The sequence below is a fragment of the Macaca nemestrina genome, chromosome 12 (assembly GCF_043159975.1).
Source record: "Macaca nemestrina isolate mMacNem1 chromosome 12, mMacNem.hap1, whole genome shotgun sequence".
In the NCBI taxonomy this organism is placed as follows: domain Eukaryota; kingdom Metazoa; phylum Chordata; class Mammalia; order Primates; family Cercopithecidae; genus Macaca; species Macaca nemestrina.
Window position 1 is genome coordinate 77,966,900 of NC_092136.1, and position 20,774 is coordinate 77,987,673.

General features: G+C 46.1%; 1 protein-coding gene across 24 annotated transcripts in view; it reads right to left on the minus strand.

The window, feature by feature from the left end:
* LOC105468948 (teneurin transmembrane protein 4) overlaps window positions 1-20,774 on the minus strand; it is a 3,228,145-nt gene that overhangs the window by 92,215 nt on the left and 3,115,156 nt on the right. For all 24 annotated transcript variants that reach the window (XM_071075888.1, XM_071075902.1, XM_071075903.1 and 21 more), the window contains 2 exons: window positions 20,425-20,571; window positions 6,441-6,657 (listed from right to left, as the gene is read on the minus strand). In XM_071075888.1, coding sequence (XP_070931989.1) covers window positions 6,441-6,657; window positions 20,425-20,571 — 364 coding nt within the window. The remainder of the gene's footprint in view (window positions 1-6,440; window positions 6,658-20,424; window positions 20,572-20,774) is intronic.

Here is a 20,774-nt window from a genome sequence, read left to right on the forward strand (position 1 = left end):
ATTTGTTTTCAACAGCAAACAATTACTACTGCGTACTCTAAGCCCGCCCTGTGTTACATGCTGGAGAAGCAAAGCTGTAGAAGAGGCAGCTCTCATGGTGTAGGCTCAGGGGACAGACGTGCAGTGGGAGTGATGGTCTTGCCTTTGAGCTCTCAGAGCACTTTTGTCTCTAATTCTCTTCAGGCACTCAGCAGGGACTGGCTAATTCATTGATTTATTCTGTCACTCACTGTGGTTCACTCTGTGCCAATTCCTTTGGGTTCAATGACACACAAGGCATGGGATCCACGAAGACCCCCACAGTAATGGGGTGAGATATCCTCTCCTCCCACACCTAGTGCAGAGTAGGTGCTGGGCAATAGTCACCAAATGAAGCTTGTGTGTGTAAGTGTGTGTGTGTGTGTGTGTGTGTCTGTGTGTGTGTGTCTGTGTTTTGAGACAGGGTCTGGCTCTGTCACCCAGAGTGGAGTGCAATGGCATGATCTCTGCTCTCTGCAACCTCTGCCTCCTGGGTTCAAGTGATTCTCCCACCTCAGCTTCTTGAGTAACAGGGACCACAGGCGTGCACCACCACGCCTGGCTAAATTTTCATATTTTCATAGAGATGGGGTTTTGCCACGTTGCCCAGGCTGGTCTTGAACTTCTGAACTCAAGCGATCTATCTGCCTCGACCTCCTAAAATGCTGGGATTTCTAAAGGCGTGAGCCAGCACGCTCAGGCAGCTTGTGTGTTTTGCTCTGCTCTGTCCCTTGCTGAGCCTGCCCAGTCTCTCCTCCTCATAGGCTCTGATAGGATACGAGTCTCAGGTATCCTATAGGATTCTATCATATCTCTATAGCATATGATTCTCTGCCTCCTTTGGAGTAAATTCTTTGGTAATCCATCCTTCCTTTTGCTAAAGTCCCCCTGACTTCTTGAGTCTTTTCTCTTGGGGCTCAGTGTTTCCTGTCAGCTGAGTCTTGTAGCTCCCTGTCCACACCCATCTATTGCCTGATGGAGCCAACAACCTATTAGAATTAGGGGAACCCAGCAAGATTTGCCATCACATGATTTCTCAGACAAATTCCCTTCCTCAAATAATGATTCAACAATCTAAACCTGCCTCCCCTCTGGGTGGTTGTAATATCATGTCCTAAAACCTATTCTGAACCCATATTTGAATAACCTGGGGGTGGTTCATCAGCACCTCTTCCTATAACTTGCTAACCTGTCCAGCATCTGCAACCTATAACTATTCACTGAGGGGATATCTGACCCACATCCAGCCCTTTCAGTCAGAGGAGTCCTCCCCAAGAGCACAGATGCACCCAACAATGGGAAACAGTTCTGGCTCAAGTGTTTGCCCAGGAGATGTCTCATGTTGCCCTCCGTTTCCCAGCTCTCTGATTCCAAGCCCCACATGTGTATCCTGGCCTCTTGTATGGACAGTGCAGTTGGAGATCCTGCAGACCTCAGAGCTCCTCCTCTCCTAAGTGTCAACAGTGGACCCCCTTCACTGCATTCTCCCCATGACTCCATGGGAGGGACAACTGTTCCACTAGGCAGATGGGACCCGGGCATCCAGGCCAGGAGAGAATGGTGGTATTCAATCCACTTAATCTGGTGACAGTGGTTCCCATGCCTACTCTGTCCCCTCCTACTTTAGGTCATGTCTGTCATTCTCCATCCAGCTTTGTCACTTTCTGTGGGTTTGAGGACAGCAGTTTGGCAGGATGTCAAATAGAGCTACTGTACTCATTCAACTTGCATTAAATGCCTGCTCTGGACCCAACACTGTGCTGGGCCCTGGGGACACAGATGAACCAGACAGGGCCCCTCAGGGAGGCCTTCATCACTCCAGGAGATAGGGTCTGGCCTCTGAGGAAGTGAGTCTTGGGGAGAGCCCTGGGTGCTAGGGACTGGCTTGCTTGCTTTCACACCCAAGGTGGGCCAGTTGGCTCTAAGCCCTGTCCTTGAATTCTTCTCTCTCCTCTGGTGCCGGCAGCTGAGGTCCCAGTGTGCCTCATACTTGAGGCTCCCTGAGCCTGATCCAGCTGGGAATCTGCAGAGAGAAGGACCTCCACTCTGAGGCCTGCCTTTCCTTGCTGCTCTCAGAAATGCTGTTGGGTTCTGGGTGACAGCCTGATTCCTGGAGGCTGTTAAATGAAATCTCGAACTACACAAATTGTGGCATAGCACATGGGGTGCAGGAGAATGTGGGGTTTTGTTGGTTGGACACAGGCCTAATTGTCATACACAGGCACCAAGTCAGGTCTGCCTCCCCATCAGAAATTCCACTCTCTGGAGAAACGCCACTGGGCTCCACTCTAATAAGGATCCCAACTGACAGCCGGCTGGCAAGAATGCCACCTTTTCGCTTCCTCAACAGCCTAAACCTGCCTCCTCTCTGGGTGGTTGCTGGACCTGGAGGGCAGGTTCCTCTCAAGTTTTACTTCCAATTAAGGAAGTGGATTTGGAAACTCTTTTTAATTAACATCATCATCACCGCCATGTAATTAGCAAGCAAGTTTTTGTGTGGCAAGTACTAGGTTGAGACTTTATGTACTTTTTGTCCCCATTTAATTCTCACAGCAATCCCAAGATACATAGACATTAACACCCTAATCTTACAGATGAGCAAGTTGGAGCTCAGATAAGTGAACAATTTAGGAATTTTCCTAAGGTTACAAAACTAGAAAGTGGATGCAACAGCCTTTTAATCTTGGTCTGTCGGATTCCAAGGCTTGTGCTATTTTCACTATGCCATGCAGCTGCTACAAAAGCCACCATTTACTGATCACCTAATATGTACTAAGCCCCGGGCCAGGTGCTTTATTTTAGTTTATCCTTTCAACAGCTTTCATGAAAGAGTTACCATTATTGCCAATTTATAACTAGAGCCACCGACACAAAGGTTAAATCGTTTCCCTGAGGTCACACACAGCTAGTGGGAGGTAAAGCCAGGATTGTAACTCTGGGCACTTGCTATTATACCACACTCCGTCATATGAGAGGAAAGAAAGCAACTACTTAAACTGGGTAGCTGATTTCACTTTACCCCAACTGTGCAAATAAGCACTGTCCTACTGGTCTAGACCAAGGTAATCGAATACCAAGTAGGCAGTCTAATGAGAAAAGCATCTGCTGCCTCCTGTGTCTACATTTCTAGTCACTCGGGCATATTTTACACAAGAATCTGTTTAGGGGTCCTTCCTGAGAGCTGTTTCTTCTGAATCTAGACCAGTGAAGAGCTGGTACATAATGATTCTGGCAAATGTTAGGTAAAAGGAATTTTTACAGTAACTTTTTTTTTAAGAGACAGTAACATTTTTGGAAGCTTCTATTATCTATTCATTTGAAGAGCAAATATTACATCCCTGGCCCTGGCCAAAGTATTGCAGGTTTGGAGAGATGAATGGTCTCTGTTTTCAAAGTGTATATAACCAGTTGAAGGTAACAGATATATAAACAATGATCTGCAAGTTGAGTTCTTCTGCTTCTGTGACCAATCTGTAATGTGATTTTTAGCAGGTGATTTAGCCTCTCCGGATTCTGAATCCTCAGTATAAAATTAGGTGTAATAGATAATATGTCCATCCTTCCTCCCTCCCTCAGTCCTTCCATTTCCTTATTCTTCAAGATAATTTATATGTATATGTTTTTAGCAACTACTAAGTGCTAAAATGTGTAAGATGAAGTGTTTCCCTGGAGGACTCAGTTTAGAAGGGGTGACAGACATTTACATGATGCACTCTATTAAGCTACTTGTCCAGAGCTGTGCATGTAGAGTGGCAGAGCCAGGATCTGAAGCCCAAGGTGGCCTCTCTCCGAGGCCTGTATCTTCCCTACTGCTGAGGGGTCCGTTTCCCCCAGCACAGGCGTCTCAAACTCCGTACTTGGCTGGCTTCTTGAGGCCAGTCAGACCTGCTGGAGCAACAATACTGAGACCTGTGTGCAGGTCCCACAGTGACTCATGGCGCTTAAGCAGCAGGCTCAGGAAGTGACCAGGAGGACATACAGGGGATGTGTCCCTGCTGGCATTGATCAGGCTGGCATGGCAAGGGCATCCAGTAAGCAGAACAACCATAGGCAACCAACAAGCCATGGCCCTAATTGGATCCCATAATGGGCCCCGTAAAGAATGACTGAGCAAGTGACATTTTCCTTGGTAGGAATATTAGTTATATCTCTAGTGGATTAAAAAAACTCGCACTGTGGGAAGGCCTACAAGCATACATACAAAATCACACAACTGAAGAAAATAGCAGGAAGCTTCCTCCCCAGGGACAGCAGCAGCATTTCTAGCCAAGATAAATGAATAGGTGTTCTCCTCACTCCAGCTCTGCCACTTGACCAGCCTTGTGAATTTGGGAAAGCTACTTAACTTCTCAGCTTCTCAGTATTCTGGGGGTAAGGTGGAGGGTTTGGACCATCGAGTAGCTCCATCTCTAGAAAGGTGGAGGTTTGAATGCTGCCACACCCTTGCTGGGCTTCCTCCATCTCACCTTTCTCATCTTGTCACGGCTCCTTGCAAGGATGGGCTGGGGTGGTGGAAAGTGCAGAGGCTCTTTCCTGAGTCTGACAGACCTGCATGTCTGCATCCCGCTCCATCGTGGTCCAGCAGTGAGGCCTTCTCTTTGGCTTCCCTTGTCACACTCTGGGGATGACAGCAGCTGCCTCACAGGGAGGCTCCCCATGGCTGCTTCTTCAGTCCCTGTTCTTTCCTCATTACGCATTCCCCTTGAGCAAGGTTTTTTTTTTTTTTTTTTCTCCCTGAGATGAGGTCTTGCTCTGTCACCCAGCCTGGAGTGCAGTGGCACAGTCTTGGCTCCCTGCAGCCTCAACCTTCTGGGCTCAAATGATCCTCCCACCTCAGCCTCCTGAGTAGCTGGGAATATAGGTACCTGCCACCACGCCCAACTAATTTTTTTTGTAGAGATGGGGTTTTGCCGTGTTGACCAGGCTGGTCTTGAACTCCTGGGCTCAAGTGATCTGCCTGCCTGAGCCTCCCAAGGTGTTGGGATTATAGGCATGAGCCACCGCGCCCGGCCTCCTTGAGCAACCTTTTGTGTGCTCACGGTTTCAACTGCTTGTTCATTGATGGCTCACAAATCAAGAACTCTAGGCCCTAACCTCTGCATGAGCTCCAGAAATACTTACTAACTGCAGATAGACATTTATTCTTGGGTGGCCTACTGCGGTGTGTCCCTTTATCACCTTGCTCCCACCCTGCTCCTGCTCTCTGCTCCTCAGCCTGGTGAAAGTACCACCATCTACCCAGGCATCCAAGTGGGAGACTCCTCTCTGCAGCATCCCGCAGACACAATCAGTTACCAAGTCCTGCTGATTTCCCCTTTAAACAGAGCTTGAAAATGTCCCTTACCCCTCCCACCCCTATCACTACCCCATTGTTCCCTCAGGACAGGGACCCTCTGGCACAGAAAAATGAACATACAGGGTGCACAGTGACTGCTAAATTAACCATGCTGACTTTTAGAGATAGTTCTGCACATATGAGGCACCACTACATTGGAAGACATTCAAAAGAAATGATCATAAATCCCTGCTCTTGGATATGTTGTACTGGTTCACTGCCCTGATCTAGGGTGCAGAGATTAGAGAGCTATTTTGTGTCTCTGGGTCTTTGCATGAGCTCTTCCTTCTCCCTGGCACACTCTCTCCCTTCCTTGCCTAGTTAACCATTTCTCCTCTTTAAGACTTGATTCTAAAGCCCTGGCCTCCCTCCTACCCAGGAGTACATCACTCTCTCCCTTCCTTGCCTAGTTAATCATTTCTCCTCTTTAAGACTTGATTCTAAAGCCCTGGCCTCCCTCCTACCCAGGAGTACATCCTCTGTGCTCCAGAGTGCCCTGGGGACAAAGTTCTGGCCGAATCACACTGTAACTGTCCCTTTTTTTTGTTTTCCTAGTGGACTGGGAGTGACCAATAAGCAGGAACTGTGTTCTGCTCATCTCTGCAATCCCAGCAAAGGACCTGACAGACCTCAGTAAAAAACTGTCCAACGGATGACACAACTGAAAACAGGAAGACTGTATGGGCATGTGGCCTGGGATGGCAGCAGATGCACCCACCCCTGCCTAGCAAAGTCTTCTGGATGTCTGCTTTGAGGGTGAGCAGCATCAATGCCTTTCAGCTCATCTGGAGACCACAGGATCAGTAAGAGCTGACTGCAAAGCGGGTATTGATCCAAGATTCCCCTTGGACCTTTGGTTTCTCACTCTCTTCATCTGTCACCCAGTGGGAGCAACAAAACTTTGCTCATAAAAATTCCAAACTCTTGGATAGTAGTTTTATATCTGCCTTCCCTGACATTCCATCAGGAACCATGGATGCTGTCACTCTCCGGGCTTCCTCCCACCCCCATTCATCCAAAAGAGGCTCTGGAGTGATTCAGTTCTCACTTAGAGAGCCCTGGCTGGAGCTGGGGCCCTCGGACTCACCCTCCATCAAAGGGGTTCTCCCCGGGGATGATGTGCGTGCTGTCCCTGCCCACGAGGAACTTGATGCGGTCATAGAAGGAGTGTAGGTTCTGCTGTGACACAGGGACCTGTGTCTCCTGGATGATGTCCAGAGGGTCAGGGGAGCCCAGGCACAGTGGGTTGACATGACACAGGGGCTGGAGGCAGCAGTCAGGGTCCATGCAGTCCACCAGGCCATCTGCAGGAGTGACAGAGCATGTGGTTTATATTGCTATGTTCAATCAGCCATGTTTATCCAGAATGCCTTAATTCATTTCTTCTCTATTTTTCACTCATTCAAAAAACTTTATTAAATGCTGATATAAGCCAAAGTCTCTGCTGGGCACCAAAGAGATGCAAGTGACTCAGATGTGGTCCTAGCTCACTAGTCTAGAAGGAGAGAGAGACAGTAAGTGTACAGTGTCTGTACTGTATGTTTTTCCTTCCATCGAGATAGAAGGGATTGTATGTATGAAGACCCAGAAGTGAGATAACACATGAACATTTGTGATGCTATATTCAAATGCTGATGGCCGGAAGGTGAGTGGAAGAGCACCAGATGAGGCTGCTGAGGTTGACAGGGGCATACCAGGCTGGGCCTTGCAGGCCAGGTTAGGGAGTTTGAATTTCACCCTCAGGACAATGGGAACCACTGAAGGATTTTAAGCAGGAGGTGACTTCATCTGGTGTGCACTGCTGAAAGCGGAGGGGACCTCAGTGGAAGCTGGGAGCCAGACAGGAGAGGGCATCACTGAGGTTGCACAGGTGGAAAATAAAGGTTGCTTAGACTGCAGTAGCAACAGTGGCAATTAAGAGAAGTAGATGGTATTGAGAGACATTTAGGAGGTAAAACTGTAAGCCTTGGTGACTGCCTGGCTTTGGGAGTGAAGGCGCAGCAATTCTCAGCATCTCTCCCAGCCGCAGTGTAAGTGTGTGGCCTGCGGCTGAGTCCTCGGCCCTCTGGAGGCCTGCTCTGCTTTCTGGGAGAGGAGGCTGCAGGGATATTTGTGCTTTTCGAGTTTGTTGGATGATTTCAGATCCCTGACAGAGTTGCCATTGGCAGGGAATTCTTTTTACCACATGGATGGACTTCTTCAGGACTGGAAATTGTATTACAGCTCTACTATCTTCCCAACGTACAAAGAAAGTCCACCAGATCACAGATTTTTGGCCTCATTATATCAAAGTACTTTTACAGGCACCTTATATTAACAGACTAGCTCAAAACAGACAACAAAGAGATCAGCAGATAGTGCCCAAAGTGGGGGACAGGAAAAGCCCAGGGTCATAGTCTGTGTGCTTTGTCGGCAGACAACAGTCTAACGACATGTATTCCTGCCTGGGTTCAAATTCGGGCTCTGCTGCATCTCAGCTGTGTGACTCTGGCAAACTCCCCCACCACTGTGGGAGCACACAGATACGTTCTGTGTTCCAGCACTTAGTGGAGGTGCTTAAAACATAACTGTTATACAAATAAACAAATGCGAATTGAATGAATTTACCAGTGAAGCAGGGGTTGTGACAAATGCCAGTCCATAAAAGCCAGAAAACTGTGACTTCATCCCATTCAAGTAAGCAGTGTGCTATGGTAGGAGGACCATGATGTTCAGAGACTAAAGTTCAAGACCGAGTATGGCCCCTGAGAATGACCCTGGACAAGTTCCTGTACTTAGTCTCTCTGAGCCCCATCTCTTCAATAATGTGGGAGTAACAGTGACATACCTACCTCTCTAGTTTTCTTCATGGAGTTAACAATACAGAAGCTGCCCACCAAAGTATTGCAAATGCATTGGCTAGACTCGGTGTCCCCGATCCTCCTTGCTAGTGGTGTGGCCTCAGGTAAGCTACTTGATTGCCCTAAAACCTAGTTTTTTCCTTAATAAATTAGTAACAAAAAGCCTTTCTGTTTCTCTCCCATATCTGCATAGTGCTGAAAAGCTTATGGTCTCCTTGAAGGCAGATAGTGATAAAAAGAGTATGGATTCCAGAGATAGACTGTCTGGGGGTCAAATCCTGGCACTGAAACTTACTAGTGTGTGACTTTGGGCAAGTTACTTAAACTCTTCGGCCTCAGTTTCCCATATCTCTTAAAGGAGGATAATAAGAGTGAGTGTCATACAAGTATTTGTTATATAGGTAAAAAGTGCAGCATTATGTCCCCAAATCTAGCATAGTATCTGACACATGGTATCATAGTGCTTAACTCTGGGTTAGTTTCCCTTCCTGATCCTGAACCTAGAACATGGCTCATCAACATGAGAGCCATTCATCCTTTGTCTGCTTACCCGCTAGATTCACTCTGAGATATGGAAAGAATGCCTCCCCTCACCCCAGCATTGATCTGGGTCCTAACTTGTGGCTCTTGTCCCAGCTCCCAGATACAACTGCCTAGCAAAGCACCTGTCTTCTCCGGCAGTCAGCAGGCTCCATCACACATTCTCATGCTGCCCCTGTCAGACATCGCTTAAACACATAATTACAGCCCAAGCTGAGGGTTATTTGCATTCCGCTATTGATGTTAGCGTGACAGATTCAGCTGTCTCATCCGTAACTCTGCAGAAATGCTCCATTATTCAATCCCAGTGAGCAGGGACGTTGACCATTAAATCAGCTAGCACAATTGAAGGGCCGTGAAAAGTCATGGCTAATTTGAAATTTTATTAGCTCTTGCCTGGTCTTGTTTACCACCAAAGCAGTCCCTGGAAGCCTGTGTTTTACCCTTTTATAAACATTCAGCTCTGTGGCACCTGGAAAGAACTGCTTCCTGTGAGAAGGGATGTCTGCTTTCTAGTCCTGGGGGAGGTTAGCCAGAAATGACAGCTGTTCTTATTAATATCTATATTAAAATGATGATGATGATGATGATGAATTGCCATATTTATTGAGTGCCAGGCATTGTGCTAAATATATTACGAGGAATGCATCATTGAATCCTCTATGAAGTAGCCACTGTTGTCACTTTCATTTTAGAGAAAAGGAACCAGAGGCTCAAAGTGGTAAAGTAACTTGGTAAAGGTCACGTAGTCAGTGAAGAAGCTGACTCAGAATCTGAACTCAGTTCTTTCTGAGGCATGTAATGTCTCTGGAGAGACTTTTAGGAACTATTTCTTAAGCAGAGAACATGAATTTCTGAATTTCTGAATCTTAGTGAGACACTACTCTTCCGTGCTCTTCCAGCCTCTTGGGCAACGTCCATCACAGTACGTCTCTTTCCATATTTATAATTTTGATTTTCTCTCTGTCCCCTGACCCCCATACTCTGCAACCCAAACGATGAGCTCCTAGAGATCAGGGGTTGTCTGATTCATTTCAGTATCCCAGGGCCCAGACCTGGACAGGAACAGTGACTGTAATCCACAGAGGTTTGAAGGATGAATAAATGACTGACCCAGGTCAGTCCTGTCCCACGAATCCAGCATCCACGTCACAGGACATCAGAGTTTGACGGAGCCTTTTATTCTGTGATCGGTGGCCAAATGCGCAATGCTTAAGAGAGCCCTCTCTCCAGGCAAACTACCTGGATTTGGACCCCAGTTCCCAATTCCCATGCAAACTGTATGACTTGGTTCAAGTTACTTCACTTCTTTAAACCTCAGTTTCTTCATATGCACAACAGGGGAGAAAAAGAAGGATGGTTAATTACTTAGACTCACCAATCTGTCTCTATAGCCAAGTGTGAAGCACAAAACTTACCTTGGATGTCTTGTGACAATGAGATAAACATTTTCTAGAGAGGAACTTTTAGGCTGAGATTCTGTCTGCAAGCATGGGACCCAGCATGCATGCCTCCCCCACATAGGAACTGATAGGCCACACCATGGCCGTTTAATTAGTATTCGTGCCTCTCATTAGTTCTGCAAAGTTTGGTTTTGAGCTCTTTGAATATTTCCCTCTCCCTTTCTCTCTAGTCTTCAGGAAATTAACTACTAAATGCTTAAAGGTTCTTCTCCTAGCTTTCATGTCTCTCAACCTCTTCCTTAATTTCCATCTTTTTATCTGCATTCTATCCTGATTTATTTCTTCAAATCTCTACTCTACTTCATTTATTTTCCCATCATTTGTGTCTGGTCTGCTGTTTAATTCGTTCTTTGGGTCATTAACTTAAATTATCTTACTTTAAAATTTCTGGATAGGCTATTTGTAACTTTTCAAAATCCACCTGTTTCTTTCTTGATCTTGTCTTGTTCTGTGGTTTTTATACATCATTTTCTCTCTTTAGTCATTTAAAGGTATATTCATTTTATAGTCTTTTTCAGGCTGTTAAGTTCTTGGGAGTGGTCATCATTCTGCATGTTGTAGTTGTTGACTCCAGCTCATGGTCAATCATTTCCTGTGTGTTCTATGATTCTGTTAATTCTCAGAAGGCTCGCCTTTCCTATGGGAACCTTGTGTGGTTGAACTAACCCTCCAGGGTGGCTTTCTGATTACGTCAGCTGGCCACCCCAGGGGTACTGCTTATCTGGGACCACTTTTCAGGTTGATTTCTTAGGTTGGAGTTCTAGGACTGCTCTAGTGTGTCAGTTTAGATTTCAAGGTCTTTTGAGGTATAGGCTTGGTCTCTTAGCACACCTCCCACCTCCAACAAGCCATGGCAGAGAAATGCCTCCATGTTATCCTTCTGGCCTAGTAGGCACCGTTTTTTTTCAGTCCTCTTCTCATGCGACCTGTAGCCTTTGAGGATCCCAGCTTTATGCGAGGCCTCAGTTCCAACCTCCCACTGTGGATGTGCCCTGTCTGCTGACTGTGAAATTATTCCGTTCTGAGTCTCCCTGGCGCTGATGATCCTGCACATCTTCCAGGCCTGCTGTAGCTTGGGCTCCTGTGCCCACTGCTCTGGCCCATCAGCTTCATCTTGTTTCTAGAATCCAGGGCTCTCTTGTCTCCCTTTTCTTCTTTCCTCAATTTTATATACGAATGGTTGTACCTTATCATCAGAGAATCTCTGTATGACCTAGTTGGCCATTTTGCTGAAAATAAGAGTTCCAGCAAGAGCTCTGAGCCTCAGTTCTCCCATCTATAAAATGAATCATCAAACTTACTTCATAAAGATGCTGTGAGAATGAGGCAAGATCATGGATGTGAGGCACTTAGCATGATAACTAGCAACTAAGCAAGTACTTGGTAAATGATAGTTACTATTAGCTCCTGCCCAGGAGCCCCCCTTGAACCATATCCTGGTAACAGGCTCTTTTGCCCTACCCTTGCCCCTCCCTACACACACATTACAGGACAGCCCTTTCTGCATGATGCAGTTGGGCCTTAGAGAACTGAAGTGGATAAACATGGTCATAGCAATGCACTGTAAATTAGGGTAGCAGAGGTCTCTGGGGATTTGCAGATTGGGGTCTTCTACAATGGAAATATCACATAAACTGTGCTCTTATGAGAGGCTGTGGCACTGTGGAATGTCTTACTCCATGCTTCACAGGTGGGAGTGATTAATGCCTATACCTTCCTGTGGTGATGCTTCCTAATCATTTATTTAACAAATATTTGCTGAGTAGTAACTGCGGACAAAACTTCCACCAATGGAGGCAATTCTATGTAAATGAGACACACAAATGAGCAGGGCTCACAGCATTCTTTTCAAAGGCTGCAGTTTACAAGACCAGCTTCTGAGTAAAACCCTCTTTATATTTTCAAATGTAGCATATGGTGGCCTGAAACAGTGCATATGGCTGTTCTACAGTGAGGGAGAATGGCTCACAATTTAATTTTCTTAGGCATAGATGACAAATTTTAGATGATTCACACTAAAAGACAAAAAAGCATGCTGTGGGGACAGAAATGTAATTTTTGGGATAGACTAGAAACATCAACATACAGTTCGGGGGATTCTCTGGTTTTGGGGTGGCTTGGAAACATTTATAGTTTCCAGATACTTCATATCTCACCTAATTGTATATTATACATAAGTTGGTTGACTTATAAATTCTCTGCATTTTTATATTTGCTATTCCCATTCAGAGACTTTCATTATCACAGCAGAAAAAAAAAATCAGGAAAGTAGAAGATTTGCTTCTATTCCCTTCAGATTTTCCATAAAACCCTCCTAAACCCCACCTTTTGGGAAAGAACATTTTTTTCCCTAGAAATTTCCTTTTTCCTCAAAGTTCTAAACACATGCCCCCTTTTACATGGTGACAGTGAAAAGAGGCAGAAGAGAATGTGGAAAAGGCCAGGCAGGCCCTGGAGGCTAGGGGTGCAGCAGTGCCGCACTCAAGAGTGGCCCCTGATGGGGAGTGGAGGGCAAAGAAAAGGGGAAAAAAGAAGGGGGACCAGCATCTGGGGGCACTAAATGAAACACTCCAAAGTGGTTCACATACTCCTGACCCTTGAACTTGAAGCTCTGTGGTGCTCACTTGCTGCTGGTACATGGAGGGCTGGCTTCTCCTAACATTTTCATCTATGTGCTCTGGCTGGAGGATGAAGGCCCTGCCATCCTCTCACTGCGATCCCTCTTCAATGCCTACCTTGCAGGTAGGTGTCAAATGACCTGGAGAACTAGGGAAAGGGCTGCGTGGGAGGAAGATATCCAAGCTAGATGCCTGAAGACCCAGCCTCTCTCCTGTATCTGCCCTTCTCTAGCTGTGAGACCCTGGGCACATCCTTCCTATGCCCGAGATGCGATTGACTCCTGTGAAACCAGGATACCAGTCTCTGCCAACCTCTCAGGATGGCTGAAGAGCTCCAGGGTTTAAAAGAGTGAACGAGTAAGTCGACAAAAGAAATGTGAGTGTCTTTCGCATGCTGGTAACTGTTCTCTGGAGCCTGCCCTGGAGATTGAGTGTCTTTCGCATGCTGGTAACTGTTCTCTGGAGCCTGCCCTGGAGACAGGGGCTGGGCGCAGACATGGGCCAAGTCCTCTGCTGGCCACGTGGCCCTTCTTTGAGTGAACAGTTGCAGTACTGACTAGAAGTAGCTTCCTGTTTGTTGTGTGACCTTAATGGTGGCCCGTGAGTGATGGGTCCTTAGGCCCCTCATTTCCCTTTCTCGTGTCTGCATCCGCATCGGGGAGGCCAAAGGTACATGGGATAGCCTCAAGTCTGTGGGCCTGCCTGATGGCCACCTCCTGGCCTTTAAACGCCAGAGACCCATGTCCCCTGGTGGCCAGCCTGCTGTGACTTTCACAGGAAGTAAAAGGTATGCAGGAGCGTGTTATTAAAGACGGGGGCGAGGCCAACCTTCTCACCTTTACGAATAGGGACACTGGGGCTCGGGTTATGTAATTTCCCTGACATCGTTCTGCTAGTTAAAGAGCAGAGCTGGGAATTCGGTCCATTATCTTTCTGTATATCCAGCTGTCAGGCACAATTCCACAGTGGACAACTCTTTATAGCAATGCTCCGGATTTTCTGGCTCCCAAGCTCTGTCGCCTCTCCACAGGGGGCAGAAATTGACTTGTTTATTTCTGTATCTCAAATGCATAGCACAGTGCTTTGCACACAGTAAGCATCACATTGGTTGAATGAATGAATAAATGCATGCATTTTTTATGTGAGAATCTCAAATTAGACAGCTCCATCAGCTTGACAGGGCCCATCAAGGGCCATGGGGTGTGATGGAAGCCATTCCCTACAGGAGGAGCTCATCCCTCTCTTTAGAAAAGAGACACAGGGAACATGCCTGTTAACATTCACTTAGCACCCATTATGGCTGGAAGGCCCTGTTGTTAGGTACTGGATGTTCAGGAGTAAAACAGAGTCACGCCTCTAAAGGATTTGGTGTAGTGGGGTAGACAGAGACAACTGAGTGTTGGAGAAGAAGGAAGCAAAAGGGGCTGTGGAAGCCCAAAGGTGGGACCCCAACTCAGACTGGGGGCTGGGTTATTTCCTGGAAGACAGAATGCTTGAACTGAATCTAAAAGAATGGGCAAGGATAAAAAGGAGAATGGGGGTGCGGGCTGGGGCAATGAGGGGCAATCTGTGGTCTAGTAAGCTCTTTGTACCTTAGTTGTTTGCATGGTTCCTTAACCTCACAGCCCCATGGACAGTGTATAGCAAGCCTATCAGTCTTTCTGCAGGCTTAACTCTTCCTTGGCTTGACGACCCATTAGCCAACCTTATCTGGTTCTTGTCTGCAGTCTGACCACAGAACTGTTTTACAAGAGCATTTGCGGAGGCCCCGGGGGTGGAAGGTGGAATGTGTCTCCCCGTCTGTACATACTAGGGAGAAGATTTTGTCATTTGCTATAATAAATTCTGTGCCTCCTTTCAAAAGGCTTGCAAAGTCTTTATCTTCCCGTTGGAACACAAGATTTTTAAAGGTCAATTTCTCTCTTGTCTCTTATCATGAGAAATGTGGTTTAGAGATATTTTGAAGGGTGACCAAATTCTTTGGCTTTATGTGAACTCTCCCTTCCAGCAATAGGAGATGAAGAGGAAAAGGGAAGACAGAGACCTTTGTTCTCAGTTTTCCTGAAATTTCTCCTTCTAGGTTGCATCTCTCAATTATCTATTGCAACAATCTATCCAAGATTGTTTTTTCATGGGGCCAAGAGCACCAAAAGAGATTATCATACCTTGAAGCTACTTAAAGATCCTTTATCAGAAAAGGCCTGGTTGCTTAAAATCCAGTGGAGTTTTTATCCTGGAGGCTTTTAAAAAACATAGGTTCCAATCTAATCCTAGCTCTCCCACTGAGCCACTGTGTGACTTTGGGCAAATCATTTCAGTTCTCTGAGCCTTAGTTTCCCTGTATGTAAATGTGTGCCTTGCAACTTTGTTGTAAAGGCTGGAGATGATGTGTGCAGAGTGTCTAGCACAGTGCCTGGCACTCAGGAATGTGCTCAACAATGGCTGTTGTTTTCCTTTATGTACATTTGGATTCTTTTCTAGCAAAGAGTGTGTAACAGTCTGGAATACAGACTTTAACAAAGAAAATGAAAAAGATAAAAACATATTATATAGAGAAGTATATCATAATATTAAATGAAAAAATAGAATGTAAAATTTTATAGAGGACATAATTCCAATTTTTAAAAATAATTATTTACAAATACATATTTTATAATAAATATCATGTTTTTGTGATTGCAGGTGGAAAGGAGCAGGAGAAACAACTGATATCTGTAGTTGATAAACTAAGTCTTAGAGTTAAGTTGAGTACATCACTCAAGGTCACACAGTGACCAAATCAGGGAGCCAGGAGTTGAATCCAGACAATCTGGGTACAGATCCTGTACTTTTAATCACTGTGCTATGTTGCCTCTCAGGTCCTTTAAATATATAACCTGTGATCCTCATAGCAGCCCTGCAAAGTGGGCATTATTATCCTCATTTTACAGTGACTTAGCATCTTTGGGACATGGTATTACCATCTTTGAAATGGGCATGAATAAACATCCCCATAAGAGGGTAAAATGAGAAGATGCATGTGTCTGCACTTAGTCAGTATGTACTCAAGGCACACAGTACGAATGGGGCACAACTTCTTTGTCAAGCGGGGCACACAGAGGCTTCACTTTGAGTGGGTGAGTTAGGGCCCCTCTGCTTGTCTGCCTTCTGGTCCCTCTCAGGAGCCAGTGCCCAAGGTGAGAGCATTAGGAGACCGGCGGTCATCGAGTCACATGAAGGATCTTGTTTCCATGTTTGAATCTAGCCAAAAATCATACATGAAAATAAAAACAAACCAATAAAGCTACTCCCTGGCTCAGTCGTACTGTTTAGCTCCTTTTTTTTCCCCCCCAGACACAGTCCTCCTCTGTTGCCCTGGCTGGAGTGCTGGAGTGCACAGACACAATCTCAGCTCACTGAAACCTCCACCTCCCAAATTCAAGTGATTCTCGTACCTCAGCCTCCTAGGTAGCTGGGATTACAGGTACACACCACCAAGCCCAGCTAAGTTTTTGCATTTTTAGTACAGATGGGGTTTTGCCATCTTGGCCAGACAGTTCTCGAACTCCTGGCCTCAAGTGATCTACCCGCCTCAGCCTCCCAAAGTGCAGCTTTTTTCTTTTCGTCTCATCATTTAAAAACACTGTTGTAGCATTCTTAATGAAACTTGAAATTCAAGTTTAATTTAAAATGTGTTGTTTTAAACCCAGCAAATTGGGAAAGAAGAGTAACCAGGAATTCTTAGATAACTTGAAGGGCTACAGGGGTCTACAGCGGGCCATATGTCTGAGATCTGGACACAGTGAGAAGCTCTAATGTCGCCAGACCTCACATACTCTGGCAGATTCTGCGACCGGCCAGCTATGTGACTTCTGCAAAATACTCGCTAAGCTTCCTTTTCCTTATCATGAGGGAATAGTAAGGGGATAATAAGGCCACATTCCTCACAGTGTTATTGGGTGGATACACAATTGCTTTGCAAACTGTAAAGTGACATACAAGTTATTACACTCTCATAAGCTTTGCGGTACTGCTGCAGCCTACTTAAATCTGAGTAAGTACTCACACTACACTTCTAGGTGGAGGATAAATCACTAGGAGAAGGCAGAAGTGCTCTAGGTTCACAAGACCATGTGGAATGGCTGAAGAATCTAGTCCAGGTCATGTAATGACTTGCTTTGTGACTATGATGTGTGTGATGTCACCTCTCCTCTCTGGGCTCCACTTGTCCTGTCTGTAAACATGCAGGAGAGGGAGTTAAAGTCAAGGTTCTCTGATGTCCCTTTCAATCCTCTTACTCAACATTAAACTCTGTTAATTCCTTCTCCAAGCCTTGAGTCATATCATCTAAGAACAACCACTCAGTGAGACTCTAACACAATTTCTCTCCAGCCTGAATGATTTATCTGGGATTATGCTGTATACCCTGTCATGGCTGAAATAAAGGCACTCATTTAATTCTGCTTCCATCAGACTGAGTCATTTGGATGACAATTTCTTACAAATGACTGTGAGTTTCTTGAGGGAGAAAGACTGGGCCATGTTCACTGGTCTTTACGTCTCCTTGGAAAGGAGCATGGTGCCTTGCAGGTAGCAGGAGCCCTACAAACGTGTGCTTGGCTGAACTGAAAGTAGCCCAGTGCAAATATGGCTTACTCATGTGCTCCTTTCTTCCTCTCTCCCTCCACTAAAACTGCCCCCATTTGGCCAAGGCTCAGAGTAATAAAGAGGCCAGTGGCGATAACTCTTACTACCCCTGGCACTTGGGGACAGTCCACTCTCTAAGGTTGTTTCATCTATGCCACCCTGCAAAGCAGGGGTCCTTGGCACCTTCCCCTTGGCTCCCGCAATGGGTGGATAGCCCACTGAACTGAGAGCGCCCTGAGGTGAGACGTTTCCTCATTTCATAGTTGAGAACCCGAGGTCAAAGACCCTCAACAATTTGGCCTTCCCAGCTGATTCTATTCCCAACCATGATGACCCATGGGATGTCTTCCCGACTGGACTGAAAGTCCCATGGGACAGAAATCACATCACAGTTCCCAGCAGGGCACCCAGGCATCTGATATCAGTTGAATGAGTGGATGCTCCTTTATCCTGGCAATTGTCCCATTGCATTGCAATTACTTCCTGTTTCTCTCTCCCTCTAGATTGTGACCTTCACAAGGGCAGGGACTGTGTCTTATTTATCTCTGAAGCCCCAGTACCCTGGACAGGGTCTGATACAATGTAGACACTTGGTTAACATTGGTTGAGTGAGTGAATAAACTATGTGCAAGCTCATTTCAGCCCATAACATGCTCCAAAAATGCAAGTGGCATATTCTCCCACAATTGGGGATTTTTCTGGTTGATCTTTTCCACTTCCTACTGGCTCATCTCTCAGAACAGCTGGAGGAGGCTCTATTCCCCTGGGGTGTGGATCAGCCCCATTTCCTATGAGAAGAACCTCTCTCTCCCCGCAGAGCTGTGGGCTTTGGGCTACGGTATGCCCATGCCCCATGTTACCAATGGTGCATTCTTGTGCTAGGAGGGCTGGCTCTGAAGTATGGCAAACAAAGGACACACTTGAATTGCATTTCATGGGAGAGAATCAATGAGCCTTGTTCTATAACCTACACTTGTATGTATACTGGTAGGGAGAGAGGTGCGCCCTTTCCCCACATTTCCTAAAGACATGCAGTTATTTCGCTGCCCAGATGTGCAACAGCTGTTTGAAGGCTTTGGCCAAGACTTTTGACTCGTGAGAAGGGAATGGTGGCTCCTCTCCCCTTTTCTTCTATTACATGAGTGTTACTATTAGTTACTGGGATTGTGCCTACACAGACAAAGTGAAGGGGAATGCTGAGGAAATCATGCAGATAATGTAGGCTGACATCTCTTTCCTATGAAGAGTAAATATAAAAGCACTTTACCTTGCCTGAAGACAGGGGTGCTTGTTGCCCTTCCCTGTTTTGTCCTGGCTTGGCCCATAATGATGTCTCTGAATAGAGAGCCCTTTCCTTTCCAGGAAACCGCTACCCATCCAAGTGTCACCTTCTTGAAGAATGCTTTCCTACTCCCACCACAACCAATATATAACTCTACAACAGCACTTATCACAGTTCATTAGCATTTAACTTGCGGTCTTTCTCCCCCATTTGAGGTCCTGGCGTACAGGGACAGGACTTCCTTATCTCTATGCCTAGCATAGGGCCCAATTCTAAAAGAAGAACTCTGGATATTTATGGAGCACAAAAATTAATGAACTCCACAAGTTTCAGATTGATTAAGGAACATTTCAACCCTCCAAGATCTCAGGAGAACATAGACCTTCTGTTTCTGCCTAGCTACTATGGCCAACCCCACAAGCTCCTTGTTGACAATTGCTCCACTGGGCCTGGGCCTGGGTGCATCAGGCCCAATTACCTCCTGGATTTAGGCAGCAGGCAAAAGGGCTGAAAGCTGCCTGGCTCAAAGACCAGTGCTCTGAAACAGCCCTCTCTAGGCTGCTGAAACCCACTGAAGGCAAATAAACCACAGAAATCACAATATCACACACTTGGCCTTTTAATTCTTATGGTGCTTTGGGGTTTGAGAATCCCTCTAAATAGAAAATTCCCAAAGGTTAGAATGCTGAGTTTCTGAGCTATTGATTTCCTACACTGTGAAACATATTAAAATCCTTTGGTATAAATATTAGGGAGCCACATAGACTTGTTTGGACTAAGCTAACTGTTAGGCCATCATTAGGAAGAAAGGGTTAACTGTTTTGGTTTTTTTCATATCTTTATCTTTTCATTCTCCTAATAACCACCTGCAAGTGGGAGAATCAGGAAGGACTGATGTATCTTCCAGGTGGGAAAGTAGAACACATTATGGTTGTATTTACCCAAGTTAATGCAACAGAAAAATGAAGGCTAATTCTATGACTAAGATAAGGACTGAAATGGTACTTATGGGCCAGCTGCCTCATTTTATTAACAGAGAGAGTGAGGCCCAGAGCCACTAAACAGCATGTGTAAGGATGCACAGGGAGTCAAAGCCAGAGCTGGAATTAGAACTCAGGTCTTCACTCTCAGCTAATGAATGTTCTAAAAGATGAGCACCTCCTTCCTTGGGCTTTGACTGTCTAGCACTTTAAAAAAACCCAAAGCAAAGGCCATTTCTATTACAAAAGGTGTCTGCTGGTGTGCAGTGAGGGTAACCCCCAGAATCAGAGGAGAAGAGACCTTGACCAAAGGTAACTCAACCTCCCTCCCCTGGAGAAGTGTCCCTCTGCAGCTTCTGTGATAAAGAATTAGATGGTCTCTTCTTATCCATCTTCAGTGAGGGGGACCCATAACTTTGCCAGACATCTCATCCTACTGTTGAATAGTTAGAAACCTTTCTTCCATATGCCTTCTCCTCTATACTGGCTGCTGGATATCAATTACTTTCATTTACATTAGTTAATTTTAATTGATTCAAATGGAACACCTGTGACACACACTCATCCCTAAGCCACATATGCAGCTTTTTTGCTTGCACCACAGGTCCCCCTGACTGGATGACTGGTGTGCTGGTGGCCTGTTAGCTCAGTAATACCCATTCTCCACTCTGGGCCTCCCACCCTCTGGAGCCGCCTGGAGCCCATTGGTGCCAGAGCCCTACCTCCATCGTTGTCTTTGCTGTCACCGCAGGCAGTCTCCATGGAAGTGTCACAGCCAGCTCCTCTCCAGCCCAGCTGGCAGACGCAGTGCCAACCATTCAGGTCTAAGGTACATCTGCCGTTGCCATTGCACAACCCAGGGCAACCCTCTGAAAGACAAAGTTCAGAGTCGAGGTCTGATCACCCAGAGTCAACCGCCATCACACACACTCACACGCTACCTGCCAACTTGCAAAATGCCTTCATATCCATCAGCACACGAATGCCCACAGCAGCCCAGGGAGGCAGGTATCACTAGGAATTGCCACTTTACAGAGAAGGCAACTGAGGCTCAGAGAGGTGAAAGGACTTG